Here is a 19,479-nt window from a genome sequence, read left to right on the forward strand (position 1 = left end):
TTTATAGTTTTTGTTTACGCTATTTTTTTATGGAATTTTTCTCAGGGCTTGTTATGAAGATAACCTGTACTTATTCAGGATTTGTATCTTAGCTGTTAGCCAGGTCTGGCACTGCCGCTCACATAAGTCAGACAGATGGACTTATGTTCTCCTACAGTGTACATCAGTTTCTGCTAAACGACTGTAATGTAATGTAATAAAACAGTCAGCTATGAGACCCTGTCTGGGATCTGCTGCATGAAATAAAAATAGTCTGGAAAGTTCCTCCTTACCCGGGTGTCTTCACTGATGTAGCCGCAGGTCACCTTCTCTCCTTTTACCCACAATTCACTGGTCTGAGCCCTGAGGACAACAATGAGGGTGAAACGCACAGAAAACACTGTTTGTGTTCATATGCACACAAGCAGAAACGCACACACAGACACACATGCAAGGTACACACAACCGCAAAACTACACTTGCACATTCCCATATAGATATGAACCCACACACACACTCATGTGCATACATTTCAACAAACGCATGCATACATGCCACTTGTACATGAATGCATACAAGCAGACACATACCTGCAGACGTGCACATACCTACCCAACACAGACACACAAACGTCTTCACAACTGAGGAAAAAAGCATACCTTATCCCAGCAAACTCTACCTTCTGGGTCACATATGCACAGGTGCTCACCTAAGAGACAAGAAGCTACGCATCAACGAGCAGCAACTACCAGAAAACACTTCAGAAAAGGTTAATGAAAAATAATGAGCATTCCACGTTCTAAGCTGGCAGACACTCTCCCACAAGTAGGTAAGCATGTATACAGGTTTGCATAGTTACGTGTGTGTCATGCGTTACACACACACACACACACACACACACACGCACACCCTCGCTCCCTCACCAAACTCTTCTTCAGTCTCCACATGTCTCCTCGTCCGATATACTGGTCTTTGAAGGTCAGCTCTACAAGGTCCAGAGTCACATCCTAACAGGAGGAGATGGCAAATATACAAGTGTGCCTCCTGTGAGCCAGGGGACAATAAACAGCCCACTGCTGCTGTTACAGGCCATGACTACACGATATCCCAAAAAAAAATCCAACAAGACATCAGCAACAGGCTCAAAAAACAGCCACCAGATTACAGACGAGGACTAAAAAAGTGATCTCACAGAATAGTACTCTAACCTCTGCACTAAATTTAGAATTAAGATAATTTAATTGGTTGTTTCATTTAAACTCGACATCGCTAGCAGCCGCAACTCATCCTTCAGGTACGAACGTAATCTGTGAACATTAAGAATTTGCATTTTGTTTGTGGTTAGCATAGTTAACTTGCATTTGTGCTTCAGTGATGTTGCAACATAAACTCACTGGTCTGGAGTGGCACGCTCATGAAGATCCACAAAAGCTGTGTAGTATAAAGGTTGGGGAACAGGGCTTGTAACACAGAGGTTGCTGGTTTGAATCCCAGCTTGGGCCAACTGCACCACAGCCAAGTTCACCTAAACTCACATATACAGCTGGACACTTCATGAGTAAAATACCCAGCTGTGTACATGGATGGTATGTGAAAATGTAGTCTGAGTCAGCATCAGCTAAATGAATGAATGAATGAATGAATGAATGAATGAATGAGTGAATGAATGAATGAATGAATGAATGAATGAATGAATGAATGAATGAATGAATAAATACTCTCCTGCATGGTAAGTCACTCCGGATAAGAGTGTCCACTAAAGGAATGTACAGTAATGTGAACACGTTTCTCTACCTTGGGATCCACAATGTTGATGAAGACGTCCTGGTAGGCCCGGAGTTTGAAGGCCTGAGCCACTGTCTGGTCCACACTGATGGTCTCTGGGGAAAAAAAAAAACATTACTGGCATTTAGCAGATTCTCTAATCCAGATACACACAAATGTGGTCATTTTAACACAGTAGCCATTTATACAGCTGGATATTTACGAAAGCAATGCAGGATAAGTTCCTTGCACAAGGGTACAACGGTACTGTCCTACCGGGGACCTGAACCTTAAATTTTACAAGTTACCAGCCCAGCTCCAAACCCATTATACTACACTGCCACCCATAAGAGAGAAAAGCCCTACAGAACTTCCTGAGTGAGCAAAAAGAGCTAATCTGAAGGTGATCTGACATGAAAATTCGGCCTATTAATCCTGGGGTGGGCAAGAAGGGCCAAATTCCTGTTCTGATTTTATTTAAACTGTTATTGTGTCCTTGTATTAAACCTTTTGTTGTGGTCTAATCCAGAGCCAATTGGCTATTTTAATTGTTAACTGTTAACTTCAACTAATGGTAATTAATGGGGGGGGGGGGGGGACCTGCATACAATCTGCCCTCGAGGAATAGACTGGAAACCCCTGTTTTAGACCAACTCTTTATATGCCGATATTTATTTGGCTAAGCAAGAAATTTGATTCAAAGTGCTTTACCATCATTGAAAAATAACATCAAGTTCTCAAAATCACAACTTCCGGGTCACGAGCTGAGACCTGCAATATACTGTGCAGAAATGGGAGTAAAACAAACGGTCTACCTTTCTGGAGGTCTTCTTTTAAACTCTTCACCTGCAGCAGGAGGGGACTGAAGGAAAGAGGGAGAGTTTTAAAAAAGAAAGACAGCACGCACATTTCTGCAGAGCATGCAAGGCCAGAGACACTTAAATATGGCCCCTGCTAGTTCCTCTGTAATCAGTGAATGGATTCGATCTGAGACACCAGAGGGCGGAATCTCTGCCCAATGAGTGACACTGATCAATCAATCAATCAATAAATAAATACCATGTTATAAAACCAGCAGTACCACTCGCTTTGAGGGCAAAATTTGAGCATCTAAGGTACACAACACTATTCCGGGAGGGCCGGTGTGTTTGCTGGTTCATCTTCCACCCAATTATTCTGGCTTGATTTTCTAAACGGCTGTATACACCAGCACTAGTTCACTCCTATATTGGACTACAGCAACGCATTTTCAACAAGAATATATGGACAGCTGTAGCTCATGACTTTATCAAAAATTTCAGATCAAATAAATGACTGGACTAATTAATTAATTAATAGCAAAAGCTGCCATGCAATCCCTAAACAGACTGGCCTTCTTTCTGATCTAAGGCATAGACCATAGCGGAGTTCAACTTATTCAGCTTGGCAACCATGTTAATTTCAGCAACAAAAACGAAAATAACCCCTCAAATACACCGTTTTTTGGAGACGATAATGAGAATGAAAGCGAGGCTCTCTGAGCAGACAAAATGGCTGCTGGAGCAGGGACTTGTCTGTTTCCCTCTGCTTTCACACACCCCAAACCACTCACCTGTACTCATCGTTGGGGTGCGCGATCTCAACGATGTCCCCGATCGACACCTGAGGGAACACTTTGGGGTTCACCATAAGCTCATCGTCTAGGAAACAAGAGGATTCAGGACAATCACAAAGGTCAGCCCAACAAACTGTTTAAAATCTATTGCATCTACCGTTAAATATGTTTATGGTGCATTAATATAAATAATACCAGACCAATATATGAGACAAGAGTTTTTTCATCCATACTGTGAAAAATAATGTGTTTGTACAACTGTATGCGGAGGAGTCAAACAGAGCTCATACCTTTTAAACTTTTAATTTTTCAAAACACACTTTTGAGAAGACAAGTGAATTTATCAGAGAACAATGTTTAAACAATGTGACATACTGCATTACATAAGTGAATTCTGGGGCAAAGTTCCCCATCATAGAGATGGCCGAGTTCCCCATCATAAATGAACCCATCGAAATATCGAGGCATTAGTATTTTGGAGACTATCAGTTATGTTGGAACCACATTCAGTCGTCAGTAATTGTATAAAAGTATGGAATAATATCGTTTGAACATAGGGTCAATTTCTTGGCCAGTTTTTTGCGACTGTGTTTTGGGCATCACGCTGGGCTAGTGCAGTAGGCGTGGTGATTTATTTATATAGGCTACAGTATGAAGCATTCTGGTGAAAGTTCATTTGTAAATCGCTAAACACTTTATACGGTAATCAGACATAATCGCGGAGGTCTAATAGAGAGCGTCCACATATTCCCCACTCACCGCTCCCCCCAAAGCCTTTCTTGTGGAGCACCAGTTTGTACGACTTGTTCGTCTTCATAGTGAGGGCTGGCCACGCTGGACAAGCTACAGACAAAATCACATGACGTTTAGAGGTCTGCAGACAAATACTGGGCCTTCTGCAATTCACAACATGCACATCTCCGTTTGGCAAACACAACACACAACACGAAACAAAGTCTGGACTTTTTGTAAACAAGGATAATGACCACAAGCACGGATACACACACAAACTCGCATAAAAAATAATAATAAAATGACCCATTTCTGCAACAACGAATAAAAGGCGGTGTACCTACGGAATGTATACTATACGTCTGCTCCCTGTAACTTAAAAAACAGCAGGCCTAACACTCAACTCTGATACAATTAGCGATACTTACGATAGCTTATACTAATTGCATTCAGATCTTGAGTGTGATGCCCAACAAATTGAGAAAGATATGTTGTCACTAATACGCAACCTAGTAGAGGGGCACACAGATGTTGTTGGCATTTGGGAATGTCACCAGAATTTTAGTACACCATGTATTATATGTTTGGAGATAGCCGCTTTTTAGTGAGCACGCTTACTGTCTTAGCCAACTTTGGATCTTGTGGGCGTGAAAGTAAAATCATGCAACATACCGTTTTTTGTAAGAATGCCCTTCCGTTGCAGCCTGTCTCCAGGGTTGACTTACATTTCCGACAGCATGTTTCTATACTAAAAATTAACGCAATACCTCGATTTTAGCGAGTTTATTTCAGTCTAAATCTACCTTGTTTTGATTGCGTTACATAGTGGTGTTTCATTTTCAAGCGCCGAGTAGAAACAAAAAGCAAGATACCAAATGGTCCGACAGGAGTCTAGGCTATTTGGCTAGTAGCATTGCTGCCACCCACCGACTGGACTTTTTCCAGTACAATGAGCTACTGTTTTTTAAAATGGAATTTGGTAGTGTTCTACTAACAATGTCTGTTGTTACAATAAGACAGGATGCGTCATAATAAACACGTTCGACAAACAAGGTCCACAGTGCAGTAGCACGTACATTATGGAATTTGTTTAAACCTAAAATGACTAGGTTTATTAATTTATTATCAAATTTAATATTTGATAAAATATCTGATAATACGTTTAGATGTGAAGGTTTTCTGAAAGGATGCAGCATTATACTGTATTAAATGTTTCATGCAGTCTTGTCTCCAGGATTTCTTGGGAGCATTACTGCTGGAGAAAACGTTTTTAACCGAAATGTTGGAACCCCTGCATCAATGTTAATATTTTAGAAGTGTTTTTTCCCTCATGTTTGCGTACTGTTCATTTCCTCTCAAAATGTAGAGAAAACCTCATCATATAACAACCATATCCTACTTTGGGCTGACGTAGGCCTAAATTGTTCAGTGCAGGTCGGCGCATGCTTGTTACCGTTACCGGGATTGTTTTCCGTCTTCCCGTGTACCATAACAAACCGGTGGACAGTAGCCTAATGTAAAGCTTAGATTAAAGTGGAAAACGGACATATTCACAGGTTTTTATGGCAGAATTTCAGAATTTTGATACAGAAATGAATAATATGCAATGGAGGTGAATCTGACCCAAATTGCTCTTATCTTGACAACCCTTTAACATGCAGGCTAAACCAATCCACCGCAGCTAGGGGAAACACTGTAACAACAGTGATGCACAATACCATCATAAACAGACCAACATACATAACAGTGGTCTTCAAATAAGTTTAAATGCAGTTGAACACATATCGCCTTTCTTAAAACCATTAATTAAGGCTCCTTTATGTTGACTGACACATTCCGTGTACATGTAGGGGGAATTAACTGAGAATATTCTGCATTCCTTTGAAGGGAATTCTATTTGAAATGAATGAAAGGTAGACATAACCAGAGAAGTAGAAAGACAAAGCAGGAAGTAAACAAATAACAATCAGAAAACGCAATTGTTTTTCTACATTTATTGAAACTGAACTCCGGATTTTATTGAAGCCTTCGGGGCAATGGCGTTTATAGACCTGGAAAGCACATTTGTGGTTCTTTTTTCTGAACAAAAAAAAAAAATATGCTGTGCTTGCACAGAGACTGGAAAGGGCTGTCCGTTATCTTGCCACACATTTAGCTGAGACCTGTGAGAGACAAATGTTCCAACAGAAAAGGCCAAAGCGAGGTCAAACAAATGAGGCGTAATTATCACCCAATACATTAGCTTAGAATGTGAAATTATTTGGTAAACTGAATACTTGTTAATTGTATCCAGGCTACAAAGATATTTTGTTGACAAAATATTTCAAAATTTCCTGGCACATATCAACAGTAAAATATACTTAAAAGTGTTATTAATGTTATATGGTCAAGTTGAGTGCTTCGTAGATTGAGTGGGGTCACTGGACAAAAACATCAGGAAAGACTGTATGATCACAATTTAAAGACCTCTGAGTATACATCTCCAAACAATTTAACAAAAGTAAACAACACAAATATATGGCATTTGGGGTGTTTTTTTGAGGTAACACATAAGTCATACAGCCAAACAACTATGATTACCTGTGCTGATTCTTCCAAAATGACTTTACAGCTAAATCACAAAGTACTACAGCATTTAAGCACAACATTATGCTAATTATCTTACTGATGTACAAATGGGAGTGTAGTCCAGTATGCACACTCTCTTGCCCAGTCTTTCTAAAGGCAGATCAATTTACATGTTTTAGAGACTTTACACAGATGCTGATTTGTTTGACATCATTTCCCAGACATCTCCCAAAGATGTCAGTCCATTATGAGGCGGGGAAAAAAAAACAGGGCAGATCAGCTGGACATTTGTGCTGACAGAAAAACAACAAAGATGCACAAAGTTATGCATTCAACTTGTTTTTTGTGTCCTTTCAACAAATTTTTACAACAAATTTCTATTCACCTTCAGACTAAATCGCAGTTCAACTAAATAGATCAGGACCTAGAACTATTAACTGGAAATCAGATTTACTATCACTTACTTAAATGCCCCAAACCAGATAAAGTGACATATTAACAAACATATTGACATATTAAAAAAAAAAAAAAACTCTTTACTGGTATATTTCCATTAGCAAAAAGGCACCTCAGATCATGAATTTCCACTCTTATAGTTTTTCTTACAGAAAGTGAACAGTCAACAGCTCAACCAAAACAGAATGAAAGGAGCAACTAGAAGGAACTAGCATAACTAGCATAGGCTGCATGCTCTCAGATATTTACCCAAAACGTCAGGCTTCTCATCAGAGCCTTCGCTAATCTCAGCTCTGTCCTGTTTGAGACTTTGGCTTTGACTGCAAGTTGTATAGCATGTTTTCAGTGTTACCGCCTGCCTCCTACACACACACACACACACACACACACACACACACACATGTTCAAAGACAAAGTGGATAAACTACTTGGGGATGGGAGTTGATGGTTCCAGATCAATCAGGAAAACACAGATTTGAATGCCTAAATGTCTCTGGAGGCCACTAGTATTTCACTTCTTTGCCAAACATTCTCGCCTGAAATCAGTCATCAGAGTACAAAAAGCTCTCTGTGTGTGTGGGTCATATGCCCAAGGCCCTCTTTCACTGTTTGAGACATTTAGGGTCTGAAAAAAACAGTGTTTCCAAATTACTGTGGAAGAATCCAGAATAAACACATGCCTGACGTTGCTCAGCTCCGTTTTGTTGTTTTGTCAACGCCCCCCCCCCCCCCCCCCCCCCCCCCCTGTCACACACACGTACATGCTGAATAAATACGAGATCGCTTGGGCCACAGAGAAGGACACTGAAGACAGACAAGAGATTGAGAAAGACGGATATGGACAAAAAGAGAGTGAGAGACAGAGAGATGGAGAAAGGAGAGGGAAACAAAGCGAGAGAGAGAAATGGAGAAAGAAAAAAGAGAAGAAGGGACAGAATGAGAAAACATCCAAGAGGAGTGGCTGATGGTCTAGGCTAAATGTGGGTCAGACAAACCCGGGTCAGGGTTGGTGGGGGTGCTTTTATACCAGGCCAAAGAGAGACCTTGTGGCCGCTCCTGTTGATTCACATTTGCCAACAGCAGAGGTAGGCTTACTATAAGGCTACAGAGAGGATGGAGAGAGAATCATATAAACACTGTGCCCGGGGTGGGAAATCTATAATGTCAGTCTCTTGGTGATCCAACTACTGTGAACATGATAGGGATGCTACAGCCCTCTACACCATCACCTTTCCCCACACTCATCCACCTCCGGGTCCTCCCACTGGGACATCAAGCCTTTCTTTCACCCTTCTGCTCAAAGGAAGTCCAAACCAGTCCAATAATATTCAGAAAAACCCCCTTTCTTGTTAAAGTTCCTTTTTTGGCGTGTAGCAGGGCGGGGGCCAGAAGAGGGGCGGGGTGCTCTTGCATTCCCTTAAAACCAGTCTTAATTCCCTCCTCCTTCTTGTCTTCCCACACGTTTCTCTTCCCGCCCGTCTGTTTTATTAAATGATTATGTGCCTACTTGCCCCTCTTGCCCCGGCCCTTCCTGCCGCCCAGCTTGGCGGGCGCGGGGGGGGAGGGCCCGGAGGCGATGTTGATCTGGCCCTCCTGGAGCTCCTGGCGGGCGGCGGCGGGCATCTGGCTGATCTGCTGCTGCGTCTCCAGGTAGAACATGACGTCGCGCAGCTGCTCCTGCAGCTCGGCGATGCGGCCGTCCTTGTGCTCGCCGCCCTCCTGCGCCCGCCGCTCCTCCTCCCGCAGCTGCGCCTGCAGCTGCGCCTGGTTGGCCCGCAGGCAGCGGTTCAGCTCCTGCTCTTCCTGCAGCTCCTGCGACAGCTTGCTCACCCGCGAGCTCAGCTGAGTGCACCTGGGAGGGAGGGGGGAGAGGAGGGGAGGGAGGAGAGGGAGGGAGACAGAGGAGGGGGGATGAGGGGAGAGGAGGAGAGGGGCAAGGGAGAGAAGAGGGGGAAGGGAGGGAGAGAGAGGAGAGGGGACAAGGAGAAAAGGAAGGGTGGGTGGGAGAGAGGGGGAGGGAGATGAAAAAGAGGGGATGATTGATGGAGGCAGGGGAGGGACAGAAAAGAGAGAGGGAGGGAGAGGAGAGAGGGCGAATGGAGCAATGGAAAAGGAAAAGGAAGGGAGAAGAAAGGAGGGAAGGACAAATAAAAGAAGGGAATGGGGTAAATAATGGCAGGAACGAGGGAGAAAACCAGAAATACCGTACACAGCCAACAACCTGGAACAACCTGGTGCCAATCAGCCAGTGTGTTAACAGGGTGAGCTGGTGACTGAGACGCTGGCCTTTATGCCATCGAGAGCTCGGCTGGAACCGGAACAACACCACAGATCTCTCAGAAGTTATCTGCTGAGCCAGGATAGGCTGGAATACGAGGGGGGGTGAAGCAGAAGGGGAGGAGTCTTACTTCTTATCCATGGACTGCTTCTCCTTGACCAGGTCCCCGAACCGCCGCTCCAGATTATCACATTTCTCGATCGTCTCCTTGAACTTGGCCTTCATGTTGTTGATCTGAGCGGACAAAGGTGCTTAAAAAGGCAGTCTCTCTCCACAGGATAGATAGATTACACATGACGCCTGTTTTACATTTTCCTGTTTACTAATGTCGATAAAGACAATTTATTACTGGATTATTACTATATCATTAAAACGTTGTTGTGTAATAATATTTTTCATAACCTTGCTTTTGTCAGGTCGACCCCCGTTTCAAAAGTACAACTACAACACTCAAAGTACAAAGGCTGTTTACAAACCATTTGAATGTTTCTGATGAAATTCCAGACCAAAAAAAAAGTGACGTACAGGTTCCACTTGAAATAACCAATTTGTGTATGAAACTGTGGAACCCCTTCAGTGGGACTTCTAATGAATGGAAACCAGGAGACTTGCAGCTAAAGAAGTTTTATAAAACTGAATGGAAACCCGGAGACTTGCAGCGGAAGAGGTTTTATAAAATTGGATGGAAACGCTGCATGCCGTTATTCTCACCTCCTCTGCCGTGTCTTTTTCCAAATGTAAGATTTTGTTTTCCCAGTAAATTCTCTGGGAGTCCAGCTGGCTAGTCAGCAAATAAGAGTACTGTGAAGAAAAATGGAAACCGTTTTAGATAATGAAGCAAAAACACACACAAAAAAAAAAACCATTCTTAAAGACCCACTCCACTCAAAAATGTGTTTTTAAGTGTTGTTGTGTTGCTAAGCCATTTTCAGTAGTTTACTGAACAGAGAGCGCCCTACTCCACCATAACTGACTTTTCACTCAAATTTCCATTTCCTGTAAGCCTGAAATAACAATCCACAAAAGTGAAAAAAAGAGAAAAGCAAAAACAAAGACAGGCCAAGACCTCCAGCTGCAGGGCGTCGATCTTCTCCTCCTGACAGGAGTCTCCCTCACACTCGTACTGCACCATCTTACCATCCGTCTTGCTGGCCACCAGCCGGTGCACGTAGTTATCTGGACAGACAGACACACAGAGCACAGGACAAAAACATACACTTCAATATGATCCAAAAATGATTCATATTAATAAGTGTAACCATTGTGTTGTGCATTTACCGATCTTATTTCTACTGTGGAATTACTGTAATATGAGAAATACAGTGACAATAATGATGTGCATTTTTTTGTAATGTAAAAATGAGTTATAACCATTGTAATATTGCTCAATTATATGACCCAGTTAGCACAAATTTTGTTTTGTGTCTACAAGTGTCTTGTGAGGAGTCATCATAATGCATGGTGTAGCCGATGAGGTCATATCCAACTAAATTATTAATAATAATAACAATAATAATAATCAGCACACACAATAAAATAACAAGAATTATGTCATTCAAAAACACATTATTATTGCCATTACATTGCCTATATTACAGTAATTTAGATACAGTGTTTAGATAATACATTGATTATTGTGATACTTTCTGACAATTCTGCGATTTAAAAAAACGTTATGATTGTAATTGCATTGTCAATATTACAAAAATTCAACAAAACAAGAAATCCCCTCCCCTTCCACGTGCCCCGCCCGTACCCCCGGCGTAGTCCCACACGCGGTGGTTGGTCAGCTGCATGGCGTAGGTGTGCTGCGTCTCCTCGAAATGCTTGTAGGCGTGGCGGCTAACGTAGCGCCCACAGCCAATGTGGCCGCAGATCAAACAGATCCACAAGTTCTGGCGGTTTAGGAAAGGACAGAGAGAGGGAGAGAGGGTGGGGGGGGAGGAGAGAGGGAGAGAGGGACAGAGAGGGACAGAAAGAGGGCGAGAATTTGTTTTCCTCAAACACTGTTTTGAGAATCTATCAATCCCCACACTGCAGTCACACACTTCACACAATGTCCCACGAGTGAACCATTCTTCACACAGTGGTCCCTTAGTGTGTCACAAACCGTTTCTGACAACAAAAAACACAACACGAACATTTAAATTGAGAGAAAATGTTGGGGATAAAACAAGGACTCGAGGAGACGCAGGAGTCCGTTACCTCCTGCACGCCACACTCGAAGCATTTGTTCTCCTCCACGGGTTCGGGGGTCTGGCAGTACCTGCACACAGGACACCTGGGGGGGGACGGGGGGAGAGCGGTGAGTGGTCTTATATACGGCTGGACACAGGTCCCTGTCACTACGCACAAAGAGATGGCACTGGTCGTTGTGAGAGCCAGTGGTCATTGTGTATGTGAAGTTTCGCTTGAGTCACATGGTCTGACAGCACAATGGGGGGGGGGGGGGACGTGAACCCCCGCTCACACAGAAAAACAGAGAGAATAGAGAGAAGGCCACAATTACATTTACATCTAGCAGAGGAAGTGAGTAGAAGCAGCACAAACTGCTGAATAGAGCGGGTGAATGAATGTGAGCAGCTGATTGGATCACTGCTGCACTGAATGAGCCAATGAGAGGTGAGGACTGTGGAGCGTGAAGCACACTAATTGTGAATACAATGTGATGCTAGGGGGAGACCGTGTGTGGAGTGTGACAGTATGCACACTCAGTACATAGTGAGTGTACATACAGTATGATTCTGTATGGAGTGTGAGTCTAGAGAGAGATGGTGGATGGTTTGGAGTACAGTGTGTCAGACGTTGGATATGGTGTGGTAGAGGTTGGGCGGTCTGGGGTGTGGTTGCATGGCGGTTTTGGGTGTGGTCAGATGAACGTTAGCTGGGGATGGGGTGGGGTTTGACATAGAGGTTTGGGGTATAGTGTTGGAGAGGTTGGGCGTGGTGTGGTAGAGGTTGGGCGGTCTGGGGTGTGGTTGGGTGGAGGTTTTGGGTCGGATCAGACGGACGTTAGGTGGGGATGGGGTGGGGAGGTTTGGGGTATGGTGTGGTAGAGGTTGGAGGTGGGAGGTGGGGGGTGGGCGGGGCCACTCACGAGGCGTCCTCCCAGCGCTGCAGGCACTGACTGTGGAAGCTGTGGTTGCACAGTGTGGTCAGCACGCCGTTGACCGACTCGTCCATCCGCTCCAGACACACGGTGCACTTGGGCAGCTCCGTCAGGTCCATCACCGGCAGGCTGGCTCCCTGCAGCGGGGAGGGGGCGGGGCGAGGGGCGGGGTCAGACCAGGAAGTGGCACTCAGATTGGCTCAACACACAGAACAATGACATAGTACATAGATTCTATAGTGCCACTAGATACTCCACTTCATTCAAGAAAGTTTCTCCCTACCAGAAATCAAAAAGCCTTTTCCGATTTTCGTAACACAGATTCTACAGACTCACTAAATACAAAGCTCTGTGTTCTTAACACTAAACATTCTGTCTCTTTGCTGCTGAAGCAGAATTATTCCAATTTTGTTAGTCTTCTGAAAATTCATTAAGAGGTTTCACTGAAGCAATACACTGGTAATGGATATTTTGTACTGAGATATAGCATCAAAACCTCCTGTTATCAACTGTTACCTCCAGTAGTTAAAGAGTAGAGAGAAAGGCAGGAACACATGAGTAGAGTATCTGGTTAATGTAAAGAATCTGTGGTGTCAGGCCCCTCCCCTGTCTGCCCGTCTGTACCTCCTCAGACTTGATAACCTCGGCCCTCTCCACGTAGACCAGCTGACAGACCGCGTCCTCGATGGAGTTGAACTGCCGGCCGTTGCAGGCGGTGTAGAAGCCATCAGCGTCGGCCTGTGGAGAGAGGCGGAGGCAATTGCCACACCAGGAGAGTTCTCAGCCAATGGGCTGTGTGCAAAATACCAGGGGAAATAACCTCCAAGCCGTAGCATTAACGCGACTAGACTGCCATTCTTGGCCTGTCACTTCAAAGAAATTCCACTAGGCCGGTGATCAAAAATAAAATGAATAAAAAAGGATGCTGATGTCCTGAGTGAAATTGGTGGTAAACTGGATTAAATGAAGGCAGTGATACTGTATCTTTACACCATTGTTACTTCACTCCAATGCTAAATATTACAAAGGTCACTGTGTTTCAAAATTATTAAAAAATTACCAAAAAAGTGCACATTTCTAAAAAACCTATTCTGGAGACTACCGTCACATGTTAACGACAGCATTTTCACCGTGGGTCCTCATAACACTGTTAAATATAATGTTGATTCAACAAACAAAAAGAGCCCAAACCAGCCTCCAGATAACGTGGCTGCAGGGGTGCACAACCAAGGCACTGCTGAAAGGGCATTGCCTAACAACAAATTTACCTGATGTTCACTGCAGTATTAAACCAATCAATGAGACTCTGGTGCTGATGAGGTGTAGGATCCAGGGTATGTGTAATCAACAGCTGTAGTTGCTCAATGAAGTACTGAATAACAACAAAGGCAGCAGACTCTGCAGCTCCCAAGCACCAGGACTGCAGACCCTCGTATCAGAAGGATCTTGTCCACTCTCACCTGAGCGCTGAACTTGACCAGCACCATGTACTGGTTGGGCGTGGAGTCCCGGATGATCTTCATGTGCTCCATGACGTCGTTGTAGGGCGCCACGAACCTCATGAGGTCGTGGCTGGTCATGGCGGCGGGCACCGTCAGGATGCAAAGCATGGCGCTGCGCCGACCGTCCTCCGTCAGCGATGTCATCTTGCTGCGACGGACACAGGACAGACGTCGGTGTAAAAACGGCAACCCCCAACCCCCCGCCTTCCACTCCCATCGGCTTTGAGTGACGAGATCGAGTTTCCCCTGAGAGGGTAGTGTCATATTCCTCTGGCAGAACTACAGATGCTGGCAGACTGCATGCAGCAGCAAATACAGACCATACTCAGCTCACACACAACAGACCACCACCCTATCAATTCACTTTTCGCTGCCGTTTACATTGTCTGTTTACTGCCAGCGTATACCTAATAGCCCCTTCTCCCCACACGAGTCACAGTCTGCTTTAACACTAACAGATGGCACAGGGAGTCAGCCAAGGGCTTTAAGATGGATGACAGGAATCCAAACCCTCATCGCTAAGGAGATGCACCTCCTCCCCATCCATACTAGCACCAGCAGACCCCGCCCAGTTCCCTGACACCTGGGAATGGCCTGCATTTCAAATACATCTATGTATATGAATATATTTGAAATCTGCATGCATGTACATGAATATCTGCATGTATGGACATTCACATACGCATGCATTTGCCTGTATATATTTTATATTTACTACAAGTTATTCACCCACTTTTTTGCACAGTGTCTGTGCACCACCTGCCAAGCAACCTAAATATACACTCCATTTTGTATATGGTTTATGTTTTTTTGACAGTATTTTGTGCTTCATACAAAGATGACAGTCCACCTGTGCCTGGCACTCACTTGGTCTTGTACAGGTGCATGATGCCGTGGACGATCTCCACCGAGGGGTTCCCGCTGAAGAAGGAGATCTGGTCGGGCAGCTGCTTGGAGGGCGAGTCGGGCAAAGTGACCCCCTCCGTGGCGTCTTTGGCCCCCCTGCTGCCGGGCCGTTCCTCCGAGGGGCTGGGGCTGCCCCGGGACTGGGGGCTGGCCTCCTCCCCTTCGCCCGCGTCCCCGGACTCCGGACCCCCGCTCTTATCTGTTCCCCATTCCACAAAAACACACCCAGTGATGAAACGCACACAAACACATAACTAAACACGAGCTGCACATCTGCACTGCTGGACACATGAAGGGCCTGTGTGTGTACTGACAGTAAAATACCCAGTGTTGATTCAACTCTAAAGGCCAATTCATGGTCCAGATGTAGCATACACGGACCGGACTCCGCTGGGGTCTGCGCGGTCAAAATGATGAAATAGCGGAACTCAGCGTACGTCTGCCTGGGCATGTCCGCGCTAAGCTCAATTTTTGTGACCGCGCGTACCTAGCGTACGTGTACTGGTTCACACAAATCATGGCTTGGTATGAAACTGTTTCACATCGACATGCATTTCATGTGGCACGGGAAACGCGGTGATGCGAAATACACAAAACAGACATGGAGTCGACATTTCAAGAGAGACTGGCAGAAGAGATGAGGAGGTACAGGCACCTATACGATTCATCCCAACGGCATTATAAAGATTTTCAGAAGAACAACAATTCATGGGGAGAAATAAGCACAACGCTGGACAAGGACCCGGCCATGTTGTTTACAGTCTGTAACTTTCGGCAGAAAAGGAAAACAACGCGCAAAGACTGTGGGAAATGTAGGGCTTGGGTATGCGGTGGTACGACTGGACTATGAAAGGGCGAACGACTGCGGACTGTCCGTCCGCACAGCGTATGCGCCCTGTACTCATAGACTATAGCCGCGTTTCCACCAAAAGTACCCGGAACTACTTTTCAAGGAACTAAAAGGTTCCTTCAGCCCATGGTTGTCTGCGTTTCCACCGTGGTCTAAAGTCCCGCGAAGATTAGGCAAATTAGCCCACTGACGTATGAAAAAGCGACGTTGTCGTCGGTCCATCTATGATTTCTTCTGTAACCCCATACTACCACCGAAGTAGCCTACATTATTTTCTAATAACCGGGACAGCCCGGAGGGGTTTATTCCACTTATATACAACGGGTTACCAACAATGACTATATATGGTTACTTTTGTATTGATTGATTTTTATGTAAAAGCCTTAAGAGAGCACATACGATACGAGTCCAGAAGGGACCATGTGTACTCTGTAAGAGCTGATTTAGCACTGAAGATTTTACTGTGCTGGTTTTATTTTCAGAAAAAGATTCTGGCTTCATTTTTTTAAGAGATGTACATGACAGTTCTGGCTCACTTTTATATTGGACCAAAGTAAAGTGTTTTCACCATGACTACGTGGTTTCGTCTGCACGTGTCACCTTAAACTCAACAACCAGTTCAGACCCAGCAGACCAAGAGTTAATTGTGCAGTGAAAATGAAAAGAAGTAGGCCCTGTGGCTTTCCAGGGCAAGGGCCCAGAGACCCTTGGTTTTGGAGTTCTGGATTCTGAACTGAATTCTTACCTGTGCTGTGGTTGAAGGTCTCGATCACCATATCCGTCATAGCCCTGCTCCCGATGTGCTGGTGTAGGACGGCCGTCCGGTCCAGGTCCGACTTTCCACTCAGGGCGACCTTGGCGGACCCCAGGGCCCTCTCTTTGAACTCCTCCTCAGACATGTCTGCGGCTGCGGTTGGGCGCGAGGCGAGACACGGGTTCAGCGTGACGGCACGTGAATCAGAATCGGCAACGTGGAGGCTATGTTTTTAACATCACCTTTTCCCCTCGGACGATCCATTACCCCCTTTCCCGACCGGACGCCCCGCCCACCCCCGCACCTGGCCCCAAAGCCCACATTTTCTACTGTCCTCCTCTGTCCCGATCGCCGCGAGACATTTGATCATTCCCGTGACCCGTCCCTTTGCCACAGGACTTACAAAACACCTGCTATCGCAACAACGCGAGCGGTTGGTTTTGTTTAGTTCTCGCTGTTGCCTTATTGAGTTCGGATAATGGGCTTTGCTGCGTTACACACTTCATTCAGACAAATTTATTCTGGAAACCAGCCGGGAAGCTATAAATACAGCAGGTCAGAGAAACTTATCTTATTTTTCAGAAGAGTACCAAATCTAAATTCTTCAAACTCCCAGCAATGTACTCCAGTTATCTGCTAGGTGGATTACGGTTAGATTTATAAATCAAAAAAGGTCATTTAATGTTCGGACGACAAAGGATCTTTTGTGTCTATTTTATTTTATTTTTTAAATGAATTTCTTTTTGTGAAAGCACATTAAGAAGGGTATTCTCGTTCACTCCATTCCATCAGCAGACTTCTCTGATAATATTAACCATTAGGTTTTTAAACATTTCAGCGCACTTTCATAACTAACTATTAACTTAGCCACACTGATGCATCTTAAATAGATACAGTAAGCACACTGACATCTACCTTGCAGACTATCTACAATAGCCACATAATAAACGTCCAGGTTATGCAACACAGCACTAGCAGTGCTCGCATATGACTTGCATTTTCATTACTCTCGACACTGCATTAGCGTCGTCATGCCTTAACTGTTGGAACTAAATATAAGTTCAAGATAATGTTACCTATAGGTAGCTAAGTTGCAACACATAACTAATTTAACAACCAAAGCTGCTTCTGCAAGAGTCAGATATGATCTAACTAGGTTAACTTGTTTGGCCTATATTTTCATTCGCTAAATAACTAACATGGTCTTAATACATTTTTTTCAAACAATATTCAGGACATGCACTCACCGGTGTACTGGAAACCTTTTGGAAACAGAGACTCGTCCGCAAGCTCCAAACGGATTACAACCAGTGACACACTCATGTGTTAATATTAATATGACGACACCCCAAGCTAGCTACTGTAAAAAAGGAAGGAAAACCAACAAAAGACAAAAACAACAAATGAACGACACCACCCAAGCGAGCTTATTGACAGAAAGGAGGTTGTCTTTTAGGACGCTGAACTAGCAGCTAACCAGCTTTCAGACACCTCATACACCTATAAATACAACCATCAAAACTGTGTAATGCCAGCTAGCTACAATAATAAAGAAAGCGAAAATGACTTCCGGTGCTCACATCATTTACAATTTCAGAATAAAAGACGTGGGTTCAATGTCGGGTACGATTAGAAGTAAACGCAGGCAGAAGAAAACCATCGGCTTCACAGTTTTCAGTGCATGAACATTCTATTGACCAGTCACATTTCAATAACTCTAAGGCATAGAGTTTGCTTTAATTATATAGGCCTAGATGTGGATACATTTTGTTTTCCTTGATGAAAAATGTGAAGCGGTCACTTGTTTTTGATTAGTAACTCGACAGAAAAGACCCATCAATATAATGTATTATGTCAAATTGACACCCTCGTGTTTATCATAACTTCTGCATCTGGGCATTTCATTTTGCCCATGTAAGAAACAATCTTTTGTTTATCAGTTTTGAAGCTCAGTCCATATTACAATTTTGTTTCACCCACTATACCCGATTAGCTGGTGTCACTTTGGGCCGCAAATGCAGCATCTGCACAAAACTACACAGGATTGTCATAGCAACCTTGCAAACACGAGCTTTTATTTTGTAAAATCCATTCAGTATTTAGACAGGAAGTGCTTGTAATTGCGGGTCATTAATTCTGCAGTTTTTATGCAGAGACTTCGGCCGTGGCGTTGGTTGCTTTGTTGCCGGGTGTACGGTATTTGCTGTCATTTTCTTTTCTTGGTTCAAGTTCAAGTTCATGAATTTTAAGTTGTGCTTAACGGCCGATGTTGCTCAAAGCTACAATCGGTACTTCCTTCCTACCCATCGATAAGGAATAACAATGAAAACACGGACAATCGTCGCATTTATATATGAAACATGTAGCCTACTTAATGCTCATAATTTTTTAAAAAATAGGGAAAAATAAACGATATTACAGGGTAGGTTGGTGTTTCCCAGATCATACAAATCACAAGAAATCCATTCCTCCTCATTTTTATTACCAGTGCCATGGAAGAAAACATGGGTAATTTATTATGGTAGTATCACAACATATTTGTAAGGCAGGCCTACATTGTAAAATATTCTAGAATTGAACCCAAACACACAAATGCATGAACAGACACACAAGTGTGAAAAGTGACTTGTGACACACACACACAATAAAAACAGTTTTAAAAAAGTCTGTGTTGTCAGGTTAATGCAAAAAAAAAAAAAAAAACACCAAAGCAGAAGAGGAATTGAATGCAATAACTAAGCACTTAAGATATTTTACAAATAAGCAATGAAAGCCACTTACCACTGTCAAATAAAATAGACTCCAGTGTAATCCACCATGACATAGAGATGCTTCCTATAATTGCACTCTTATCAACTAGAGCTGACTCCGCTATCTTTGTTTCCTTTTTGTAATAATACATCTAAATAGAATACTGCAGCTCTAACATTTTTCATTTGTGCAATATATATGATGCATGTGTGCAATATGAATATGCTCCTGCATTT

The 19,479-nt window shown here is 43.9% G+C and overlaps 2 protein-coding genes across 8 annotated transcripts in view; both read right to left on the reverse strand.

Moving 5' to 3' along the window:
• depdc5 (DEP domain containing 5, GATOR1 subcomplex subunit) overlaps positions 1-4,949 on the reverse strand; it is a 35,551-nt gene extending 30,602 nt beyond the window's left edge. For 4 of the 7 annotated variants that reach the window (XM_035390850.1, XM_035390852.1, XM_035390851.1 and 1 more), the window contains exons 1-8: positions 4,742-4,944; positions 4,097-4,180; positions 3,335-3,422; positions 2,559-2,605; positions 1,774-1,859; positions 903-986; positions 639-688; positions 273-342 (exon numbers count right to left, since the gene is read on the reverse strand). In XM_035390850.1, the coding sequence (XP_035246741.1) occupies positions 273-342; positions 639-688; positions 903-986; positions 1,774-1,859; positions 2,559-2,605; positions 3,335-3,422; positions 4,097-4,154 (483 nt within the window). In that variant the 5' untranslated portion in view covers positions 4,155-4,180; positions 4,742-4,944. Of the gene's footprint in view, positions 1-272; positions 343-638; positions 689-902; positions 987-1,773; positions 1,860-2,558; positions 2,606-3,334; positions 3,423-4,096; positions 4,181-4,497; positions 4,644-4,741 lie in introns of those variants that run through there. The other 3 variants (XR_004762290.1, XM_035390853.1, XM_035390849.1) reach the window with 2 other exon arrangements.
• A 2,869-nt stretch (positions 4,950-7,818) lies between these two features.
• Positions 7,819-18,056, reverse strand: brap (BRCA1 associated protein). The gene is made up of 12 exons (XM_035391861.1): positions 17,740-18,056; positions 16,484-16,645; positions 14,850-15,087; positions 13,941-14,130; positions 13,105-13,218; positions 12,469-12,617; positions 11,577-11,652; positions 11,128-11,266; positions 10,438-10,547; positions 10,083-10,172; positions 9,502-9,605; positions 7,819-8,945 (listed from the first exon to the last, which is right to left on the reverse strand). Exons 1-12 carry the CDS (start codon positions 17,813-17,815, stop codon positions 8,597-8,599), a joined length of 1,797 nt encoding a protein of 598 aa, XP_035247752.1. The 5' UTR covers positions 17,816-18,056; the 3' UTR covers positions 7,819-8,596.
• Between the last annotated feature and the right edge of the window lie 1,423 nt (positions 18,057-19,479).

This window comes from Anguilla anguilla, chromosome 14, assembly GCF_013347855.1.
Source record: "Anguilla anguilla isolate fAngAng1 chromosome 14, fAngAng1.pri, whole genome shotgun sequence".
Classification (NCBI taxonomy): domain Eukaryota; kingdom Metazoa; phylum Chordata; class Actinopteri; order Anguilliformes; family Anguillidae; genus Anguilla; species Anguilla anguilla.

Coding starts and splice junctions, on each gene's coding strand:
- brap (XM_035391861.1), bottom strand. CDS start 17,815: ATGAGTGTGTCACTGGTTGTAATCCGTTTGGAGCTTGCGGACGAGTCT. Junction 12,618..13,104: donor AGGTTATCAAGTCTGAGGAG/GTACAGACGGGC, acceptor TCCCCGCTGCAG/GGAGCCAGCCTGCCGGTGAT. Junction 11,653..12,468: donor CAGCGCTGGGAGGACGCCTC/GTGAGTGGCCCC, acceptor GTCCCCCCCCAG/GTGTCCTGTGTGCAGGTACT.